Source organism: Charadrius vociferus, unplaced genomic scaffold (genome assembly GCF_000708025.1).
Source record: "Charadrius vociferus isolate BGI_N301 unplaced genomic scaffold, ASM70802v2 scaffold55, whole genome shotgun sequence".
NCBI lineage: Eukaryota > Metazoa > Chordata > Aves > Charadriiformes > Charadriidae > Charadrius > Charadrius vociferus.
In genome coordinates this window covers 1,619,002-1,639,362 of record NW_009648444.1, presented here as the reverse complement: position 1 = coordinate 1,639,362, position 20,361 = coordinate 1,619,002, and the positions used below count along the sequence as shown (strand labels likewise).

The 20,361-nt window shown below is 44.3% G+C and overlaps 1 protein-coding gene across 1 annotated transcript in view; it reads right to left on the bottom strand.

Moving 5' to 3' along the window:
• Positions 1-20,361, bottom strand: part of LEF1 (lymphoid enhancer-binding factor 1) — a 69,879-nt gene that overhangs the window by 10,314 nt on the left and 39,204 nt on the right. Inside the window, 8 exon segments of the mRNA XM_009885490.1 lie at positions 2,709-2,749; positions 3,390-3,438; positions 7,264-7,371; positions 9,954-10,116; positions 10,853-10,975; positions 12,841-12,924; positions 15,122-15,212; positions 19,194-19,326. Coding sequence (XP_009883792.1) covers positions 2,715-2,749; positions 3,390-3,438; positions 7,264-7,371; positions 9,954-10,116; positions 10,853-10,975; positions 12,841-12,924; positions 15,122-15,212; positions 19,194-19,326 — 786 coding nt within the window. The 3' untranslated portion in view covers positions 2,709-2,714.

The window sequence follows — 20,361 nt, the reverse complement described above, 5'->3', positions numbered from 1 at the left end:
CAGCAGGCTGGAGGAGATTGCGGAACTCAGCTAAATCCTGAACGCTGATGCCATAAGAAGCCTGCTGCTGTGTACAACCCTGAGAAGACGAGCAACTGAATGCTACCACCTTGGCTTCATCGCTCAAATGATGTCTCAAGCCAAAAAGTGGGTTAGAGGTCCACCTTAAAAGTCAGTTATGTGCTGAAGTGTTCATGGACCAAAAAAAAAAAAGCCACCCAAAACTTTCACAGTATCTTAAATCATTTCTGTTTGCATGTCTCTTCCGTTACTTTCCTCTGAACATCCCACCACACAACCCTCCCACCATTTCATCCTTCTCACTTACATCACCGTAATTACAGCCCTGGCTGATCTCCTTTGTGCTGATCTCGAGATTCTTTCTTTGGTCTTGCCACCTACTCATTTCTGATTCTTCTCAGATAACAGAACGCTTGTCTCCTTCCCAGACCTCCCACCCTCCTTCCCCCTCTTCCTTGCACCATCCGTACGAGCAAGAAAGCTAGTGTTTTCCCGTCTTCAAGAGCTCTTTGCGGCACTTACTGAAAGGCATTCCCAAACTTATTATCTCCATCCAGTAAGACTACAACAGCTCTGCTGTGGGCCTGGTATGATATTATGCTTGTGGGCAAAACATTCTTTGGATTAGGCTTACAAAGGGCAAGAGTCTTAACCTTCAGAAGTTTACTTTGAAGTCTGGCTGATTCAGGTTCCCTAAATCATTCTGCGCGTTGACTTCCAGCTAGAGCACATCTGTACGTCTCCAGTGGAGAGCATTCACTCGGCATGCAACATTTAGTGAGGCTGTCCACATGCGCATATATGGAGTCAACCTCACGCTCCCCCTTCAGTGGAAGAAGATACCTACTGTTCTCATACTCCATGTTAGAAATTGCATGAGGATGGAGAGACAGGTATTAGCAACAGTTTCCACACCGTTATGGAGCTTAAGGGGAAGAAAGAAAGGAAGGGGTGTAGAGGTAAAAGGGAAATAGAGAAAACTCACATACTTGCAACATTATCCTTTTCTATTTCAGCTCATACTTTACTACGGAAAACACAGAGAAACTCTGACAAAAGTAATTCCGTGTAGGCAAAGCAGTCATCCTTAGATCGTAAGGCATCCCAGAAACCAAGTATCCCCTGTTTTTTAACTGTCACTTGAACTGTAGTTGTATTCTGATCCTAATTGAGTGCTTGGCATCAATTCAGATTGTGTGTGTTTTGCTTACTGGTACTCTGTTTAAGGAAAAAATAGAACAATCATGGATCTGGGCAACTAAGCTGAAGTATCAATTATAAAACTCAAGGTTAAAGCACTTGCTTTTTTTTTTTATTAATAGCTACAATACTTATGGCAGTTACACTGTAACTAACGACACTTTACAGCTACATTTGTTGTGTAGGCTACAGAACCCAAACGCTGGAATCCGCATCTAAAATCAGCATGACTCAGGCATATTGCAAAGGGTAAGACTGTCTGCTTGCCTGAAAAAACTTTTGCTTAGCAGGAAAAAAAAAAAAAAAAAAAAAAAAAAGACCACGCACATTGCCTTTTCACTTTACTTCAGCTTTAAAAAAAACAAAACCAAAGCCAAAACCCAAACAAAACCAAAGTCTTAAACCCAACCTAGTTTAGACTAAGCAGCATAACGGCGTAACTACAGAAGAGGCTTAAATCGTGCTGATTGACTGACAACTGACACACTACACAGAGAAAACTTAACTTGGCTTTCTCTGGCTGAAACTCCAAGCAGAGCAGAGGGGAAACAGGAGGCCGCTTTGCTGACCGCTCCGAGTGCCCCGGGGATCATGTGGCCAAACAAGGCAGGGGGAGAGGGGAGAAAGAGCCCGTTTCTGTTATAACGCATAGGTGAGTTTAGAAAGTGTTCTTTTTTTGCGTGGTTCCTGGTATTCTCAGGGATCTCCCAAGAGCAGCCTGAGTTAATCAGACAGTGTACGAGCAACTCCTATGCCAAATGAATGCCACTCCTACTAGAAAACGTATCACGCTGAGAGGAAGAGGAGGTACCAGCCTTCCAACACAAACACTGAGAAAGGAGGATCTCTCTGTGGTACTGTGTGCGCTCACAAGCGGACTAGATGGTGTCAGTGGATATGTGTAATCACTAGTCATTCCACCTTCTGTGCAGATGATATGATATGATATGATATGATATGATATGAAGAGAGAAAACGCACACTGGAAAACACATGAAATACCACTGTACAGTTGAAGGAGAAATTCTTGATATAACTGAAACACAGTCCCCTTTTCTTAGCAGATGTTTTGTTAGTATACAGATGAATAAATCTGAAAAAAAGTGTACCCAGCCAGCCAGCATCTTGTAGATGTCAGCACATAAAACGTTCTCTGAAGGCAGCGTCTAACCTGCTCTTACGAACTGTGACAGTCTGCTGGCTGGAAGGGTTTGCACTGCTTAATAAACCCATCCCTGTGCTTCACAGGCAGACTTGCAGCGAGTCAGTGAGGTACGGTCAATTTGAAAATATTAAGGTTGAGAAGTGAAATGGTGAACACCTAATAGATAGCCGGTATAAAAACCATCAGTGGTCAAAGTAACAAGAGCTTTGGGATATGATACTTCTGCAATTTTTGCTAAATTCATATCATTGCATAAAATTTATAAGAAAGCTTATTTTACAATTCAGTTTTATCATCAGGAAAGCTTTAGAGATGTTCTTACCATGCTTCAGATGTAGGCAGCTGTCATTCTGGGGCCTGTACCTGTAGAAGATTGTTTTCCTTTAACAAATTTCTGTTACAGAGTTTTTGCACATTCCAAATAAGTTTGTTTGCAACAGTATTACAAGGATTTTTTGGTGTGTTTTTCGTTTTGTTGCTTAGGTTTTTTTATGGTTCTTATACCAGCCATTTTTGTTGGGGAAAACAGGATGTTTCTTTGTATATATTTTACAGGCAAAGAGGAGACCTCACTGATGCTTTTAGCCAACCTACTAGGCAGCTGTTAGTGTACACAGAAATGTAAAATACAGCGATAACAAATACAGTGGCTACAAAAAGGTCAGTGTAAAGTTTCCAGTGTCCAATAATCCCACACAGTGTTTGAGACACAGATAAGTCTAACATTGACTGAGGAGAAAAGCAAAGGCAAAGCAGGACAGCGACTGCAGCAATGTGTAAATTCAGCCAAAGATGTTGATGCCGTCAGGACTGCTGCATGGAAAGGCGTAAGGGAAAGGAGACACGGGTTGTGTGCATTTTCACAAGCTTGCATTCAAAGTGAAGTATCTTAAAACATCCATCAGAAGCAAGGGTTAGAGAAAAGCATATAAGAATTAAATAGCGCAAGCCCTGGTTTCTAAAATATACCTGAGGTGAAGGGTAAGAATTGTTCATGGCCTACCTGATGCTGATTCCTGCAACTTTTCTCTCTTCCTCTTCTTTTTCTTCCCCTGAAAAACAGGAAATTTTACCATACCATTACATGCACAGAACTCGTCGCCATCCCATCTCATGGCATAGAAACAAAAGCCACCTGGACACTGAGAAAGGAAAAAACAATTGTTTTTGGGGTGGCTAAAACCTTTTCTAACCCACTTCCAACTGTTTCAATGGTAACAAGGTTTTCTCTCAGCATCTATGGAGAAATACGCACATGAGCAACACACATTTTCGTATCCACATGGAATTACAATTTCTGGCAGTTTCTCAACTAACGCTGGCAGCCGCCAGCATCTAAAAAGACTTCTCACGCTTAATAATCTGATGACACATATGTTGATATCATAATTTATGGCTCTTACAAGAACTCTTCACACATTCAGATACTTACACTGTCATACATGGCAACAGCAGACAGGGTGTTGAAAGTACCCAAGACGACCACAACTTGTCCCCAGGGTGCAAACCAGCCGACTAAAACTGTTCTGATAACGCTCGTACCTTAACAAAAGCCAAGTCTTGCATGGCTGTGCCCGGAGAATGCGCTGTGCAACAAGCAAATAGCAGACTACTGCACGGCCGAGCACCCTTGACGTGACTGAGGTGCAGGACAGAAATGGATGCCTGGCAGCTGTCTTTCTTGGACACTGCACTGGCACCAGTGTGCTGGCGCAGGCTCATCGTGCCAACCCACACACTCAGCCTTCTCCCACACCCCCAGCTACGGAAAAGGCCAGAGCTCCCGGGTCCCACAGTCTTTCAGGAGACAAAAGGTCGGTTTAGACCCAAAACTTTAAACCTCAATCATCTTGCATTGCCCTAATTACCACTTTGATATTCCTCCATATGACTTCTCTTTATTGTCCTGTATTGCCAGTCAAAGATTTTTTTTGTTTGTTTGTTTGTTTAAAAAAAAAAAAGTCATATCCATTTATATTTTAAAGAAGCATTCAAGCTGCCAGGACAGGCTGTAACAGATGAGCTCTGGCAAACCTCGGTGCAGTTGCGGTAAGCAGGACTGCAGCTTGCTCTCTGTCCTTCTGCCCCCCAGCTAGAGGTTACCCCACTCTGCAGAGCTGGCAGCCGCCAGCGTTATGTCCCAGCATAGACCACATCACGTACAGTGGCCACAAACTGGAAGGGCTGAGGTGGAGGGACGCATCTTCCCATTAGCTAGTTCTGCAAGGTGACGGGATGGACAGTGGGTGATGTGAGAAACCACCTCAAACTACTGCAGTGCTCACTGATGGACAGCACGCGAGGGCTCCAAATACAGGCTACGGTGAAGCGCTGGCAGATGAATTCAAGTAGTCTCCAGTCTGCTCTGACAGTGTTGGCCCGCCCGACTCTTAAGCTCCTGTCCTTGTTTATCTCGAAGCTGGCAACAGGGCTGGGCAATGCCTTGTGAGAGAGCTCCTGAAGACGGGACCAAGACTAGAAGTTGGAAAGCAGATTTCAAGGGCTTTGGGGAACTCCAAGCGACACACTTTGTCACTTCGGCACCAAGGCAATACTTCATTGCAGAGGAAAGTGCATTAGTGCAGATGTTAACATGGAAAAATCATGGGAGGAAAATTATGTTTTAGTCTCTATAGCAGGCTGACTTCAAGTGCTAAAACATACTGAAAGCTGATCTCAGATCCAACTATGAGATACCAGAAGCGGAGGAACAGAAGGAAAAGGCTGGGCTGAAAACTAGTTGTCAGCCTTCCCAAATGAGGTAGTTTTTGACAACTCCAGCACACGTAGACACCATCACAGTACGAAGACACTGTGCTTCTCGTGACTTTCACACAACTTTGCAGGGCTAGTCTTGGTGTCAGTCATAAAAACATAATAAAAAGCACACAGATATTGTCAACAGTTGAACAGCAACACTTAACATTTTCTTGACATTTCTGAAATCCGGACTAAGCAGGCAAAGCAAAATAGAAGAATTAAAATCAAGTAGTACATATTTTTTAGTCATACTGTTTTGTGAAATTCAGCCAAGTGAAATATAAGAGTCACCCCTAAGTCACTTCCTACTCTCAAAATACTGCAGTAATGTGTGCTAAATGAATACAATTTCACTTTTGACTGCTCAAGTTAGAAAAAATGAAGAGAAAAAAAGAAAAAAAAAGGAAAGACGACATATACCTGAAAAGGTTTCAGTGATAAACTGTGATCTACTATGATCACCCTCTCACCACCACTGCAACAAACATATGCATTCTTGGGGAGACAGAGAGAAAGACTGCAAGAGGAAGCTAGCGGACTTCTCCATTGTAACATATAGGACTGGAGTACGTCAGAGCTATGTTTCCACACAGGATGTAGGTTGGAAGCACATCAAAGGGAGAATTCATACGTGCCACCTTACACACTCTCAATGTCTATCAAGGCATTTAAGAAACTGCAGCTCCGCTGCTTGTACCGTACAGCAGTCGGCTGTGGCAAAACACATCAGGTTCTCAAAGTCAACATGATGAGCATCACAGCACAATCTTGAAGGCTGATGTCCAGTAAGCAGGAGCTGACAAGGCTCCAAAGTGGTTTCATTTTCCAGCCAGTAAGTTCAAGACAATTGAAATCCCCTTGTTTTCAGGGAGTATATCACTAAGGCCCTGTTTGCTCCCAGGTGTATTTCAAGACAGCGCTGTTGACACGGTCTGGTTACTGGAGATATACCCTACCTGCGTAAGGCCGTGACAGCTCATCTGCTAGAAAAGATGACTGTATAAAACAGGCAGAAACAAGACGCTAGGGCTTACGGTAGTGTCTGTGCTTAAGAAACTGGGCATGGATGTCAGCAAGACCAAGGCATTTGCTTCCGAGATGATCACAGTTTTTGCATCAACGCTTTCCGTGCCAAAGTTCTCCCTAAGAGACTCTAACTTACAATGCAAATTGTGTTTTAAGCTGAACAGTAGCTGTGCTGGGTTGGAAATGTCAAGTACTTCTACAGTTTCTGTTAACACTGCATTTAGGTACCACAATCTTTAATGTCCACAAGATATCACTGAAGTAGAGAAATGCTACTGTCCACCTAATACAGAAGGAAAACTGAGCCAGATATAGCATGTGCACTTCCTATCGCAGTCAATAGTGCCACAGCTGGTGGGGGGACAGAAAGGAGCCCAGATCTCAGGCTAGGATCAGTCTCCCAGGACTGCAGCTTGCGAGTTTCGTAACATAACATATGACTACACTGACAGCTCACTGTAAGCACAATAGGTATAATTGCCCAGTGCAAGCTGTGCAATGTACTATTAACACTTGTTTGATATTTAATTATAAAATAAGACCAATTGTAAGAAAACTACTTAGCTACACAGAACAGTATAAAAGCAGGATCTATCATGAAGTTTTGTTACACAAATTTTGCAGGCTTTATTTTAGAGATGGTCCATTCTGAATTACTTTCAGCTAAAGTTCAGTCTGCATTAAGACCCCTGGGCTTTTGATTTTCTTGAAAGAGAGACACCCCTTTTTTTTCTCAGATCTAAAGAAGATTACCAAATAGCAAGTGATCAAATAGAAAAATATGAAAAATTCACACCTGTACAATAGAATATAAGCTTTCAGATAGTATTGGCCACTGTCTTAGGAAAAATACCTTTCCATGTTAATGTCTTCCCCTCAAAAACTGTGACCCTCATAAGACCCATCTCAACAACAACAAAATCTCAAGTTTTCTGGATGCTAGAAGTGCAGACAAATATAAGGCTTATGTTATATGTTTCACCATCCCCCCATCCAGAACTTTCCACACATTGAACAGAAAAAGAAGAAAGAAAAAAAAAGTTAGGTAAAGGAAATTAATTTAAAAAAAAGCCTTCAAGTGAGCGACTTACATAGTTGTCTCTTGCAGACCAGCCTGGATAAAGCTGCATGTGTAGCTGCCTTTCTTTACGAGCTAGTTCATAATATTTCGCTTGTTCTTCACGGGAGAGAGCATGCCACTGCCAACAAAATAAACAGAGCATTAGACTAGGAAGTAAGTCATACCTAGGCAACAGATGACACGAGCAAGTGTTTTTGTGACTTTGATTCAGTCCTTCCCCACTGCAAAAATGAAATTAATTAGCAATTACAAGCACCCGTGTTTATTAACCAACTTTCAGGCACTTGTCAGCTCTGTCACTGCCAAGTGCCTTGAGTAAGACAAAAATCATTTATGGAAACAGGGCTCACCAAATAATCTGCCACAGAACTATGCTCTCCCAACACCACTTTAAAAAACCTAAAAAAACCCCCAAACCGGAAAGGTTTTGTGTTGCTTTTAAAGGGCAGTGAGCTCCCCACCACAGAAGGGTTTGCTGTCTTGTTTTTAAGCAGCAGCTACACACGGGTTTTCAATGCCAACACAGAGGGCTTTCTGGGCATCAGCAGCCTTCTGGGTTCCAAGATCAACCTCTAAGTACTGAGCTTCAAGGTACCTGCTTTCTGATTTCTTCTTGTTGTAATAGAAGCAAAGAAAATGGCAACTGCAAAAAGTTTCTAAGATACTGAAACCACAGAACTGTAGTCTTCCAAATTACACGAGTTGACCTCTATAGCCAAACTTCCTGGTTTTATGTACTTAAACAAACAAACAAATCTGCACATTTGAAAAGGCACCAGTTACATCAGGATCTAATAAATTTTTTCTTGTTGAAACACCTATCATAGACCTGAACCAAAAAGAGTAAAGGCCTTTTATTTAGAATCAGGTTCCACTGCTGCAGCATTAGATGTGTTTTGTTTGACTTTGACAGCATGCATGGGGGGCCATGGAAGAGAAGATATTAAAAAAAAAAAAAAAAAAAAAAAAAGAGAGATGTGAAATCATCAAGACAGTCATGCAAGAATAATTTACAGAACTAGGATTTCAGATCAGATCACATTTGTATGATTTAATATGTCATTTTGTTACACATCAGAAGATGCGAACTAAAGCGCCTGTCTGTCTTGAGATGGCAAGTTCGATGTGTTACTGAGAGCACAGCAGTTCAGTCTGTTTGCAAGTCTCAAACTCGCACGAGCGCTCCAGAACTGGACGGTAGTGAACATTATGCTGTGGTATCAGAGAGCCCAGCAGCATGCAAAGCATCAGCTCTTAAAAAGGGAGGTGGTTCCTGTTCTGGAGTGGCACAGGGTATAGTAAATAGCGGCCAGAATGACTGAACACAAAACATTTGATAATAATTAATCTCCAAGCAGTTATATTGGGTAACTCATGTGTTGTTTGTACCACAGTAAAAGTGGAATTTGAGGTACTTTCATGGAGAACAGTAACTTGCAAGGAGTTGTCCAAGCTGTGGAAAAAGCAGGCAATGGAGCACTGAGGCTTGATTCATTACCAAAATGGAGATAAAGAAGCCACTGCCCTCATTCAGGCCAAGAAAACAAGGCTGACATACCAAGCAACTAAGATCAACTACAGAGGGAGTGAGAATGAAACCATGATCCTAGAGACTTGTGTGAAAGAATGGAAAAGGCAAGCAGCACCATGTCCTTTAAGAGGTAACATCAGAGAGAAGTCAGAAGGCTGCAGGAACGAGGACAAGTACCAATAGATTTCTGCTCTGTTGGGGGGAGAGGAAGTCGTCAGATTGTAACAGAGAAGTAGCAGTTAAGGTCATGTACTAACTTCCCACTCTAAAAGCACAGGGTTTTCAGAGAGCTACAGTGCCTCTCAATACTGCTTTAGTCAGTGGTCAAGAAGAGGGGTTCACTGAGCAAGGGGATTTGAATCTTGAAATTTTGAAACCTACTCAAACTCAGATTGATACAAAAGTTGTCCCTTTTCTCATTTCTGGGACAGTCAAGGGCAAAATGGGCATTTACCTCTGCTGCTCTCCTTTGGAAGAACACCACTGACATGAGTGAGCATGAAGTCTGTAATTGTGGGTTGGCCCACATTTTTTTTTTTTTTTTTTAGCCTGGAAAGAACAAAACATGCCTACAATGCCACAGAAGCAAATGGCTCTCGGCAAGGATCTGGGACGTATGCCGGGATCGCCAGTACTCAGCTACTGACTTTAGAGACATTCAAAACTTGACTGTACAAGACCCTGAGCAGCCTGATGTAACTGGACCTGCTTTGGGCAGGTGTTGGACTAAACGACCTCCACAGGTCCCTCCCAACCTACATGACTTTACAATTGGACCACGTTATATTCTCTCTTGAGTTCCATCTCCACTGGCATCCAGTGTTCATTTTTGAGCGATCCCCCCCTGCTCTGATGGACGCCAGCCTAAGGGAGGACCCAGGAGGTGATTTGAATGCTCCTGCCATGTGTGAATGAGAATATTTCATGCCTGAGGTGCTGACACCATGACATGAGTGGAACAGACACCAATTTGATGATGTTGCCATCGCTGAAAAAAGAAAAACAAGATACTGCTTTTATTTTTAGTTGCATGTTTTATCTTCTATAGCAAATCTGATAGTTGCACATTAGTTAGCACCTCAAGCAGAAAGTGAGCCATCACACCCAACGAAAGGGAAACACACAAATTAGCAGCACACGTGAGTACACACACCCCCTCCTGTACTTACCCTTCTGCCAAGAATCTGGTTGATAGCTGCGCTTTCTTTCAGAGTACACTCTGCTACAACGTTCGCTCTCATTTCTTTCATGTACAACATGAAAGCATTCAGAGGTTTCTTAATATGAGGTCTTTTTGGCTCTTGTTCTTTTCTCTGTTCGTGCTGAGGCTTCCTAAAACGTGGTGGGGAAAGGGAAAGGAGGGGGAAAAAAAGCATCCATTTACCTTCAGCCTGAAAAAACCCCAATGGAAAATTACCAACCTGTGGTTACAGTAGCATTTAAGTAGTAAGAATGAGAATTTCAGTGGTCATGTCCCATCCACTTTCGTATCTTTTCAGATAACTGACTTAATCTAATACTCAAGGAGGATGTCAGGTTGACATTCTCTAGCAAATAACATTTGATCTGTCAATCCACTTCAAATTCATCACTTGTCTCAATTCTCTTTTTGAAAGGCTATTCATCATACCCTACAAGACCACTGCTACAGGCAGGAAGATAGCTCCTCATCCACTTCTTTCTTAGGACTTTTGCCTTCAAGTACTAAGCAAAAGGGCTGCTTTTTACTAGCAGGTCTTTGCAGTTAAAACCTTTTCCAGCAGAAGTTCATGAGTTCACACTCAAGCAATATCCCTGCGTAAACAGACGATTATGTCTGAATCAAGATGACTGTTACTGAGAACTAAAAAGTGCTGGACTGAAATGAGAAATGGCTTCATGTCTCATTACTCTTCCCAAACAGTAGTCCACATCTCCCATTTTAGTTATAGGAGAAGAGTTAAAATTCAAAGACGACATGAAAGGCACTTTTTTTAACTTTTTTTTTTTTTTTTTTTAACTCTTCTTCAGATAGAGTTAGTTCTCAAATGTTTATAGATTACAGGCTAGTACAGAAAGGCAGACTCACACATGCATTAGCTCACTGTCGTTGTGCGGATGTTCTTGTTTTACTTGAGGTGTTACAATAGCTGGGTGAGGGATTCCAGTTGTGTGAGGGCCTGGAGGACCGGGAATCATGTGATGTGAAAACCTAAAAGAGAAAACAAAGGAAGGTCTGTAACCCTACTGAAGACAGACATCAAACACATATGACAGCAGTGGGATGCCCCAAGAATGCAAACGCTACAGAGCTTGCAATGGAAGACAATTCTTTAAGAGTGCAGGAAAAATATTTGGCTAAGATTTGTGCATTGTAGCCCACTTATTCAAGAAAAACAAACAAACAAACAAATCAGTCACCATTTTGGTCATAAAGAAGTTACTTTATTACCTTTCAGGCAAACAGTTTTAGCAATGTACACAAAAAAACTTTTAATGGCTGTACTGTTGCACTGACTAGCAATAAAAATACACATTTCTTAACCAAAAACTGTATTTCCACACCAAGATATAAACATTCTTAAAATATCCACCACCAGCCAATGCAAAGGAGGGAACTGCCATGCAGAAACAAATAAAATAAAAAAATAAGAGTCTTTTCAAGAAGTCCCTGATGGCTCTCTAAGGAATCTCTTACTTTTCAAGGTACTTAACCTAAAAGATTTTAACATCACTTCACCTAAACCCACTGTCCTTCCCTCAAATGCTTAAAATAAAAATAAACTAAAAAAATCCTGCATCCTGGAAAAAGGAAAGGGGAAAGGGGGGAGGAGAGAGAGACTTTTGTCCTAAATAAACCTTCCTTTCATTTGTACAAGAAGGAAGAAGGAAAAGAAAAACAAAGTACCACTAACTTAACCATCCCACCCTACTAACCCAGGTCAGCCTCAAGGATAGCTGAGGTGGATCTTGAACGTGCTGAGCACTGCAAGCTGGTGGAAAGTACCATTAACATCAAAAGCAAGCTCATGCTCCAAAGGGTTGCTGAATGACTGCTGGTTAAGGAAGCACATCCAGCCTCTCCTTTCTCCGTTCCCTAGTCACCTTGCCCTTTTCCTTCACGCCATCAAAATAAAGCAAACACAAAGCCCTGTAACCAAATCAGGTCATTTTATCATGGAGAAAGAATGGGGTTTCTTCCCAATCACCCTGACAGGCACATGCTTATCATTCCCCTGTAAAGAAGTAAAGGGACAGTGACAATCCAAAGGAGCCCACACAAATAGAGGCGAGAGGACCCACCAGTTATCACGTGGCCTGTCTTAAGTACCTGTGCAAGCAGATGCGTCTTCTACAGGTCATACAAAAAAAAAGACCCCAAGAATGGTATATTGCAACCTTGTGTACACCAAGCACAGGATGCAGAAGCTGTCTTTAGAGTGCAAAAGCAGAGGAGAGGAGGTCTGGCGTGTGTCACAGCCAAGTTTCAGTTAGCATTGCTTGCCTGCACTTAGACATAAGGACACAGTGCCTGATTCACACACCAGTACAAACACACTGTGCTGGCACCCCTTGCCATTAGTGGCTTTGGGCTATGAAATACCTACTTGCGAGCAAGTTTCCACATGGAGCGATACCTAAATGATTCAAGACTAATTACCAACAACTTTGAAATTAGAACTAGAGAACACAGACTAGAGTGACGATCCACCTGGTTGCACGCTTGCATGAGCAAAACCCAAGGATGCACCATGAGCAAAACCCAAGGATGCACACTATATGTTGCATCTAGAAATGAACTAGACTCATTTCAGATGAAACGGCTCAATTAGTGGTTGACAATTCACCAGTGCTCCTAATTGCAACACTTCAGAGACTGCCAAGAAAATGCTGAATGAGACCAGTGTGGGATCCAGGCAAACTGTATATACACAAATACGTTAAATAAAAATGTACGCATATAGTTTTAGCTGACTGAAAAGCAAGCAAAGGCAGACCAAGATGCAAGCAGAAGAGCAACTTGCCCTCTAACGCCAGCAGTTACTCCCCAGTCAGTCATTCACCTCCTACACCTACCTGGACATGGAAGGGTCGACTGAGAGTGAGGATGGATAGGGCTGCCTGAATCCACTCGAGATGGGATATACAGGCTGACCTTGCCTGAGGTCACAGAAGAAAGGAACCCATCAATCATACGATACGGTATTCAGTAGTTACTCTAGAGTTACAAGCACTTGATGGGAATTCAGTACTAGTCACAAAAAATAGTAATAGGCGACACTTTCGAGAGTTCTGCTGTATTCAAAGCTAATGAATATTTGAACACTTTGGACTTTCTTCCTCGCTACTGAAAGAGTCCCACGCACATGCATGCACACTCTCGATCCCTCTCTCACCTAGTTTTAAAAGCACTGGAATCAGATTTGGTTAACTAGCTCTTAGGAAAGAGGCATTTCATTCCAAATAGTTCTACTGTAGATCAGTGCAAGAACACCAGACTGAATTGACAAGCTAGACAATCTTTTGAAGTTATATTAAGTCTGTGAAAACTTAGGACTCTCTCCATTTGCACCTTCTATAGTGAGGTAGAAGTGGCCAGCTTTTCTAAGAAAGTAGAAGTTTATTTGATAAAAAAAAAACAAAACCACAACCACCTAAAAGCCCGCAGCAACACAAGTCCATCTTAACTACTTAAAGTTCAAATTTTGCAATTCGGTAAAAGCAGCTTGTGTAAAATCCCTACCTCCTTTATACTCCCACATATACGGAACGTTTTGTCACCAGCCTGTCATTTGGAATCTAGTTTTTATCATCATCACTACATTTTGGTTACTTTCCGTTAGCAACGGTTCAGGTCACGACTACAATTAACACCCTGAAGTAGCATGCTATGGTCATGCAAACAAATACCAGTTCAGCTCTAATACCTGAACCTGCCCAGAAAGACCACGACACACATCAATCCTATTCAAACAGTTACTTATTGACTGGCAGATCAGCTTTCAGAGGGGAAAAAGGGGGATTTTGGCCTTTGTAAGGTTCAAGATACAGGTTTCACACTTGGAGTACAGTACTGGAAATGAGCAGTGCTCAAAGAAAAGGGGGAAAAAAAAAAAAAAAAAGTGAAGGAAGTTTCAGCAGCGCTACGGCACCAAAGGCAGCTGGAAGTCGTATAGCACAAGGGATGGCTGGGCACGTCCTGCTGTCAGTGAGCGCTGCTGAAGACATCCCCCAGCCTTACAAGATCAGATCTTGTCTCTCCTCTTCTTTCTCTTTTCCCTCTTCCCTCCCCCCAGCCTCTGCATCAAGAAACCATTCGAAAGAAACAATTGACCACATCTGGAAAACGAATGCCAGGAACTGCCTGGTGGTGCTGGAGGTGGGGAGTCAGCCAAGCAGCAACGAACAGGGGGTGGGGGTGGGAAATAAGGAAAAAAAAAAAATAATAGAGAGTCAGATACTTCCATATTTCAGTTTGGTATCTGATAATAATCTGTTCCAAAAAGGCACGTGGCACTTGCTGAAAGATTTGCCAGCACTACAGCTTTTCACCATCTTCTGCTCTCTACTCTCTATGCCTATTGTCATCTGGATCATGTTTCCCTCCCATAAACACACTAAAAAAAAAATAATCAATCTGCATCCCGTGTTGCACGGGCACAGATTAGTCAAGGTACAGATTCTGAGGTACTGAAATTGTTGCCGAGTTTCCTTATTCCTTGCTCTGACAGATCTGAGGGCAAGTACCTATCTACCCCAAGCAGACATGAAGCATCCCGCCAAATTGATTACTCTGAAAATACCACGAGTTTTCTCCAAAAGGAAAATGACACCCTGAATGGCCGGGGAAGATGCTGAGAGGGCTAGTTTCAGCAAAAGCAGCAAAATCTCCCAATGACAGAGGCTTCCCTCCATACAGAAACTGTAAGAAGCAGCAGACTACAAAAGTTTGTTTGCCATTTTGGTGCAGTTTCAAGACTTCCCCCCACACACATACTTCAAAGTTCCTTCTTACCTCCCCTCCCCTCACTAATTGCAATTTTGTTTATTAAAAATTTACATTTAATTCCTTGAGAACTGTTTTCTGCTATCTTTCCAAATGCCACGAGCCACAAATCTGAGCCATAAGAAATATATAGACTTCAAAGTGAAATCTACACACTTCAATTTCTGTATGTGTTCAAAAACCAGATTCAATTCATTTCAAAGATCGACATTTTTTGATCTTCGCAACTAAAATAACGTAGTAATTTCTTACTGCAGCGACACTCTTATTTTGTAAATGCTGCAGTTGATTCAACAACAGTGAACGGTGTGAACATGCACCTTCGTCTGAAAAGAAGCTGAAAGATCTTACCAGCCAAGAGGTGGTGTTATCTGTCCAACCCCCCCTGGAGACAAGGGATAGAAGGTAGGGAGATCAGGAGCTGGAGGATGCCTGGACATGCCTGTTAAAGAGCACAGAAGAATGAATGACTTTCCCCTCAAAATACTACACACGTGAGCTACAGTTCACAGCTAACACAGCCACCGCTATGATGGAACTGGTGCTCTAGATAAGAAATAACCACGTTCTTGGTTGGGGTTAAAAGCAAAGGCTACCCATGCCACCTTTAAAATAATAAATAACTTGCACACAATATTGTAATTCAAAGGGAAATAACAGAAAAAAAACCAAAGTGGAAGGAGGGAATAAACGTATGGGTAAGGGCCTGTGCAAGTTTAGATCTCCTGTAAAGCGCGTGAGGCAATGCTGTCCTCTCAGTGGTTTCACCAAACCCGATCGGATCCTGAGGACCTCTTCCAACACAGCATGGAACAAGAGGAAAATAAAGCGTTGTCACAGAGGCAGTGCAGCAGAGCTATTAGATTAGGTAAATTGCTACTTGTACGTTTTCGCGGGTTCCCTTATGGATTCGCAGATTTTGGAAACTTGCTACCACAGAGGATCAGTGGTTAATTAAGAATCATTTTCAGGCCTGTAATGGTCACACTTGATATGATTCATTTGGCTTCCAATTGTCACTCCAGCTCCAACTAAGCTCTTCATCAAGTTGACTCCTGTGGGCTCCAAGGTCAATCTGTTTTGCATTGGTAGTATTTCATGGAAAAATAAGAGTCCCATCAGAAATGATCCATCAGCTCACATTCCCCAGAACACAGAGTCCTACAACTGCAAGAATCACCTCAAGATTAAAGCTAATCCTCATCCCAAAAGGGTCTGCGGTCTCCATTCTTCACCTAAACCTCATGCCCCCGGGAGACATGGAATTACAGTTGCAGAGGCCACAAAGACATCGGTTTATTTAAATGTGTTTGGGGAAGAGGGGGCTGAAGCAGAAGGAATTGTTAAGTCTACTTCACATGTTAAATCAGCTGCTTTAAAAGGGCATTAAATATTTATGTGGTGACACTCCAAAGGTCCAAGACTGAGTGTGTGCTACCTTGAGACTTGGTTTATAGACTGATGCTACTGATTTATTTCCCCCATCTAGTTTGTATTTAAATCTTCTGAATTTAATTATAAGATTTGAAGAATATCTTTTGGGATTGTGCACAGAAAAGGATGGAAAACAAGACTGGTGGTGATACTGTCTGGAAAAAGCTAAATTCTCAGACTTGGGACCACAACCTGAGGATCATATTTTTTGGTTAGTCGTCTTTTCAAAGGTGTAAAACAGCTGGTGGCTGACAGGAGAGGGAACGCTTTGTATATCCCAGGGTTTTTATGTGAGAGGGAATGCTCTTTTAGAGCAGTTTATATAAAAAAAAAAAAGGTGAAAAACAAGCCCAGCTTCTCATCTCCGATGACAGTTGATGCTCCTGGGAGTGGCGACACGACCTTGCCCCTGCCAGACCAACTTCTGCACGAGGAGCTGGGCTGCTCCTTCCCCAAAATCTGCATTTCTGACCCACGGAAACGCACAGTGGTTATCCTTAGTCCAAAACTTGTGGCCCCGTACAGGGGGGTGACAGCTACCTAATGCCCAGCAGGAACATATACAGGTACCACACGGCCAGCGCCTCCAGAGCAAGCTTTTGCTCACAAGAGGGTTAAGAAAAAAGTAAAATAAAATAAAAGGGAAGAAAGAAGCAACCGCCTTTAGCAAGGCGGTGGCTGTGTGTCCATCCCGATGTGCCTGGGGTGCGAGAGGCAGCACTGCGGGCAAGCCGCTGTGGCTCCCCCCCCGTTGCCTCCCCGCCGGGGGATTTCGGTGGGAGGAGGGCACCCCGGCGTCTGGGCTGGGGCACTGGGGCAGCGCCTCGCTCCAGAGCCACGGTGGGAGGCCAGGACAGAAACAATGGTCGGAGGCGTTTGGCAGAGGACCTGAGAGAAAAAAAATCCTCTCTTCAGAGCAACTGCATGGGCCACTTCACTGGGGCTGCTCCCACACGCCAGCGGCGCTGAAACGGGGGGCATGGAAAGACCACACACATCAAGGAGACCGTCACAGCCAAAACCAGAAGTCTCCAGCCCGTGTTATCCGTCCCCATCTCCACCAGATGCTGTGCAAAGGGATTGAGAGCCCATTCAAGAACACCGGAGGGGCACGAGCTCTGCTCCAGGGACGCCCCTGGCTGCCCCCCAACAGAGCCCCTCTCTGGGGATGTGCTTGGGGACGGGGACGTGAGCGGTGGGATGCACCAGGGCTGGGCAGGGGAGAGGGCGAGACGAGGCAGGAGGAAGGACGGGCAGCAGAAACAACAAACCAGATGTTCAGTTTGGGTCTGCAGGAGAGGAGCACAAAAAGAAAGCAGGGGTAAAGGTCAAGAATTGGGGTGCAGGAGGGCAAACCCATTGCGCAGTAAGTGAAAACCTCTTGAGCTCACGAACTGGGGCACCAGCGGGGTGTGCCCAGCCGTCACAGCCAGTTCGGGCAAGAGGTGGAAATCCTGTACGTGTGGCACCCGTGGGATTTCAAGGAACGAGCCCGAATATCCTTCTCCTGAGCACTGACACAAAGGAGGAAGGCAAATGAGGACAGGAGGTCTCCATTTGCTTCTTCCAACTCTGAAAAAGATATTATATATGTATTTATAGGCCAGGCTTCCAGGCAGAGCGCTTTTTGTATTCCTGCTCCCTTAAAAAAAAAAAAAAAGCCAACGAAGAAACAGCAAAAACCACACAGAGCCACAAGGCTGTGGTATTTTCTGGATGTAGCCCATGTCATTATCTAAACAGCAAGGCCAAAATAAAAAATAGGCATTCAGGGAAAGTCAGAACTAAAAAAAGTCTCTCCCCCTGAACGATGGTGGCTAGACACCTCTCCAGACAAACAGGACAACTGTGCACATGGACACGTGCCCAGCTAAAGCAGAGCCTCGTGAACTTCTTGACTAGGTGTCACACCACGTGGTGGGACATGTGTGTGGAGAAAGAGGCGGGGAGAGGCACCCTCCAGCCCCAGCCCCGGCACCGACAGACTTCACGCCCATGCACTGACACCCCGACTACAGCAAACACCTTCGGAAACGCTCTGCTCCCTCTCCTTCCCTCCTCACCACCAGTTCTCCTGCGCAGGCTTCTCCTCAGGCTGCTTACCCAAATCCTGGTTCAGACCCATGCCGCCTGGGGTCAGTCCTCCCCTCGCAGCCCCCAAACAACCATCACACCCCCCCCAGCTCCTGCATGCCAATGCAAGCAAACACATCCAGGGGGTGCCTGGGGAGGGTTTGCCAGGCGGGAGCGCTCGGTGCAGGCTGGGCTCTGCACCCCAGAGCTTCAGTGCTTCCCCAGGGATCCACAGCCTGACCCGGAACGGGGCTGGTCTGATGCTCCCAGATGAGGATCGGGGGCGGGGGGGCTTTTTGTTTGTTTTAAGGAGTTCTAGAGGGCGCAGAGAAAACTGACAGACGCCACTCTGGAACCTAAAACGATGCTTTCTGCAGAAGGCAGTGGGCATCAGAAGGTTAAAACACGTCGTGTTTGCAAAGCCTTAACCTGCGCGTGCTCAAAACTCTATTTGATACAGCTTCAGCTATGCCAACTGATGGATGGAAGAATTTGGACAGCCAGAATACAAGGACATAAAATACAATTTTGAGTAAAAGGGAGAAAGAAAAGGTTTCAATAACACCACGACTGAAGTACTCTTCCCCTGTCTTCAGGAAGGTGAGGGATGGTTGCCTTTTCCACATCTGCATGCTGCGAGCCTTGGGCACAACAGGGGGTGGTGAGGACTGGCTGCTTCTTATTGAGATTTTAAAAGATTTTGATGAGTAAAGCAGGCCCAAATTATCACATTAGAAAGAGCATGAAGATTTAAATGGCCAAGTTAAATATCAGCATCACGGCAGAATCACCGTCTCTGAAAGCAGGCATGCACCCCTGGAACTTTTCCTCTACAATATTAAGAATAAAGCTGTATCAGCAGCACGGGGGGGCAGTGGGACTGCTCTGCATCCCTGACAGGACAGGATGGGCTCACCTTGTTTGGAGCTGACGTCGGAGGGGATGTGAGATGGGTGCGACCCCGGGGAAAAGTGCTCATCGCTGTAGGTGATAAGAGGGGTGAGGGGGTGAACCGCATGAGAAGGCTGTACCACTGGCACCTTGTTTGACTGCAAGAGAAGAAAAAGATTTAAATTAAATAACATTACCAAGGTGGGGCTTCTGTATTTAATTTAAATTAAAAAAAAAAGCACTTCCAAAATGCAATTTGTATTACTGAAGGGAGGGTGGACAACACTGGGGCTGGTGGATGGCAACCAGATTTGCTGCCAGAATTGGCATCCTTGAGCCACCGGTGCCTGATGAGGGATGCAGTTGAGGAAATGCAGGGAAAGGGGGAAATGGGTGAAGCTGGGAGCAGGAGGAAAGGCATTCAGGAGACAAGGAGATGGGCCCCGGAGAAGCAGTGGCCAGAGAGCCGCATGGCAGGAGGAACAGCATGCCGGGTAGGCACCACACACCAAGAGCTGCCACCGAAGGACAGCAGAGACAGTAGCAGCGTTGAAGAAACCAACCGTTCAGTTACAGGTTCAGCATTAAATTAAAAAAAAAAAAAAAAAAAAAAAAAAAAAAAATTTTAAGTGCAGGTTTGCCACATCTCCAGCCTTAAGAGCAACACAAGCATCATTGACATCACTCCTCCTCCTCTCCATCGCTCTCCTGCGCAACTGCAGCATGGCACAGCGGGGCAAGCCCCTGGCCTTGCCAGAGGGTACAGCGGGCTTCACCCCTGGCAAGTTTACAAACTTCACTTGAAATCTCCTGCTCTGGGTAACAGATAACTGAAAAGCCACCCGTAAAAGCCTAATTTCATACATAAGCAGTTGTCAGTGGCCTCTCAGAGGGGTCAGTTAGGGAGGAGACCCACCGATGGCCCAGGGATGGCTGGACAGACTCTTGCTGCGTCACGCCAAGGAGAAAACACAAGCGCTAAAAACACCCAAGAGGGTCCCGAAACATCTGCCGTACAGCCATGTCCACGCAGGCCAAGACGCACACTTCCCATCGTCCCTTCTCGCAGAGGCGCAGGGGAGGGAACACTCGGCATGATGCTGCCTGAAATCACGCTCTTGGACCAAGGCGACAAGGCAATGGGACTCATCCGTCCCAACAATATGCTGCAGTGTTAACGCTGCCTGAAATAC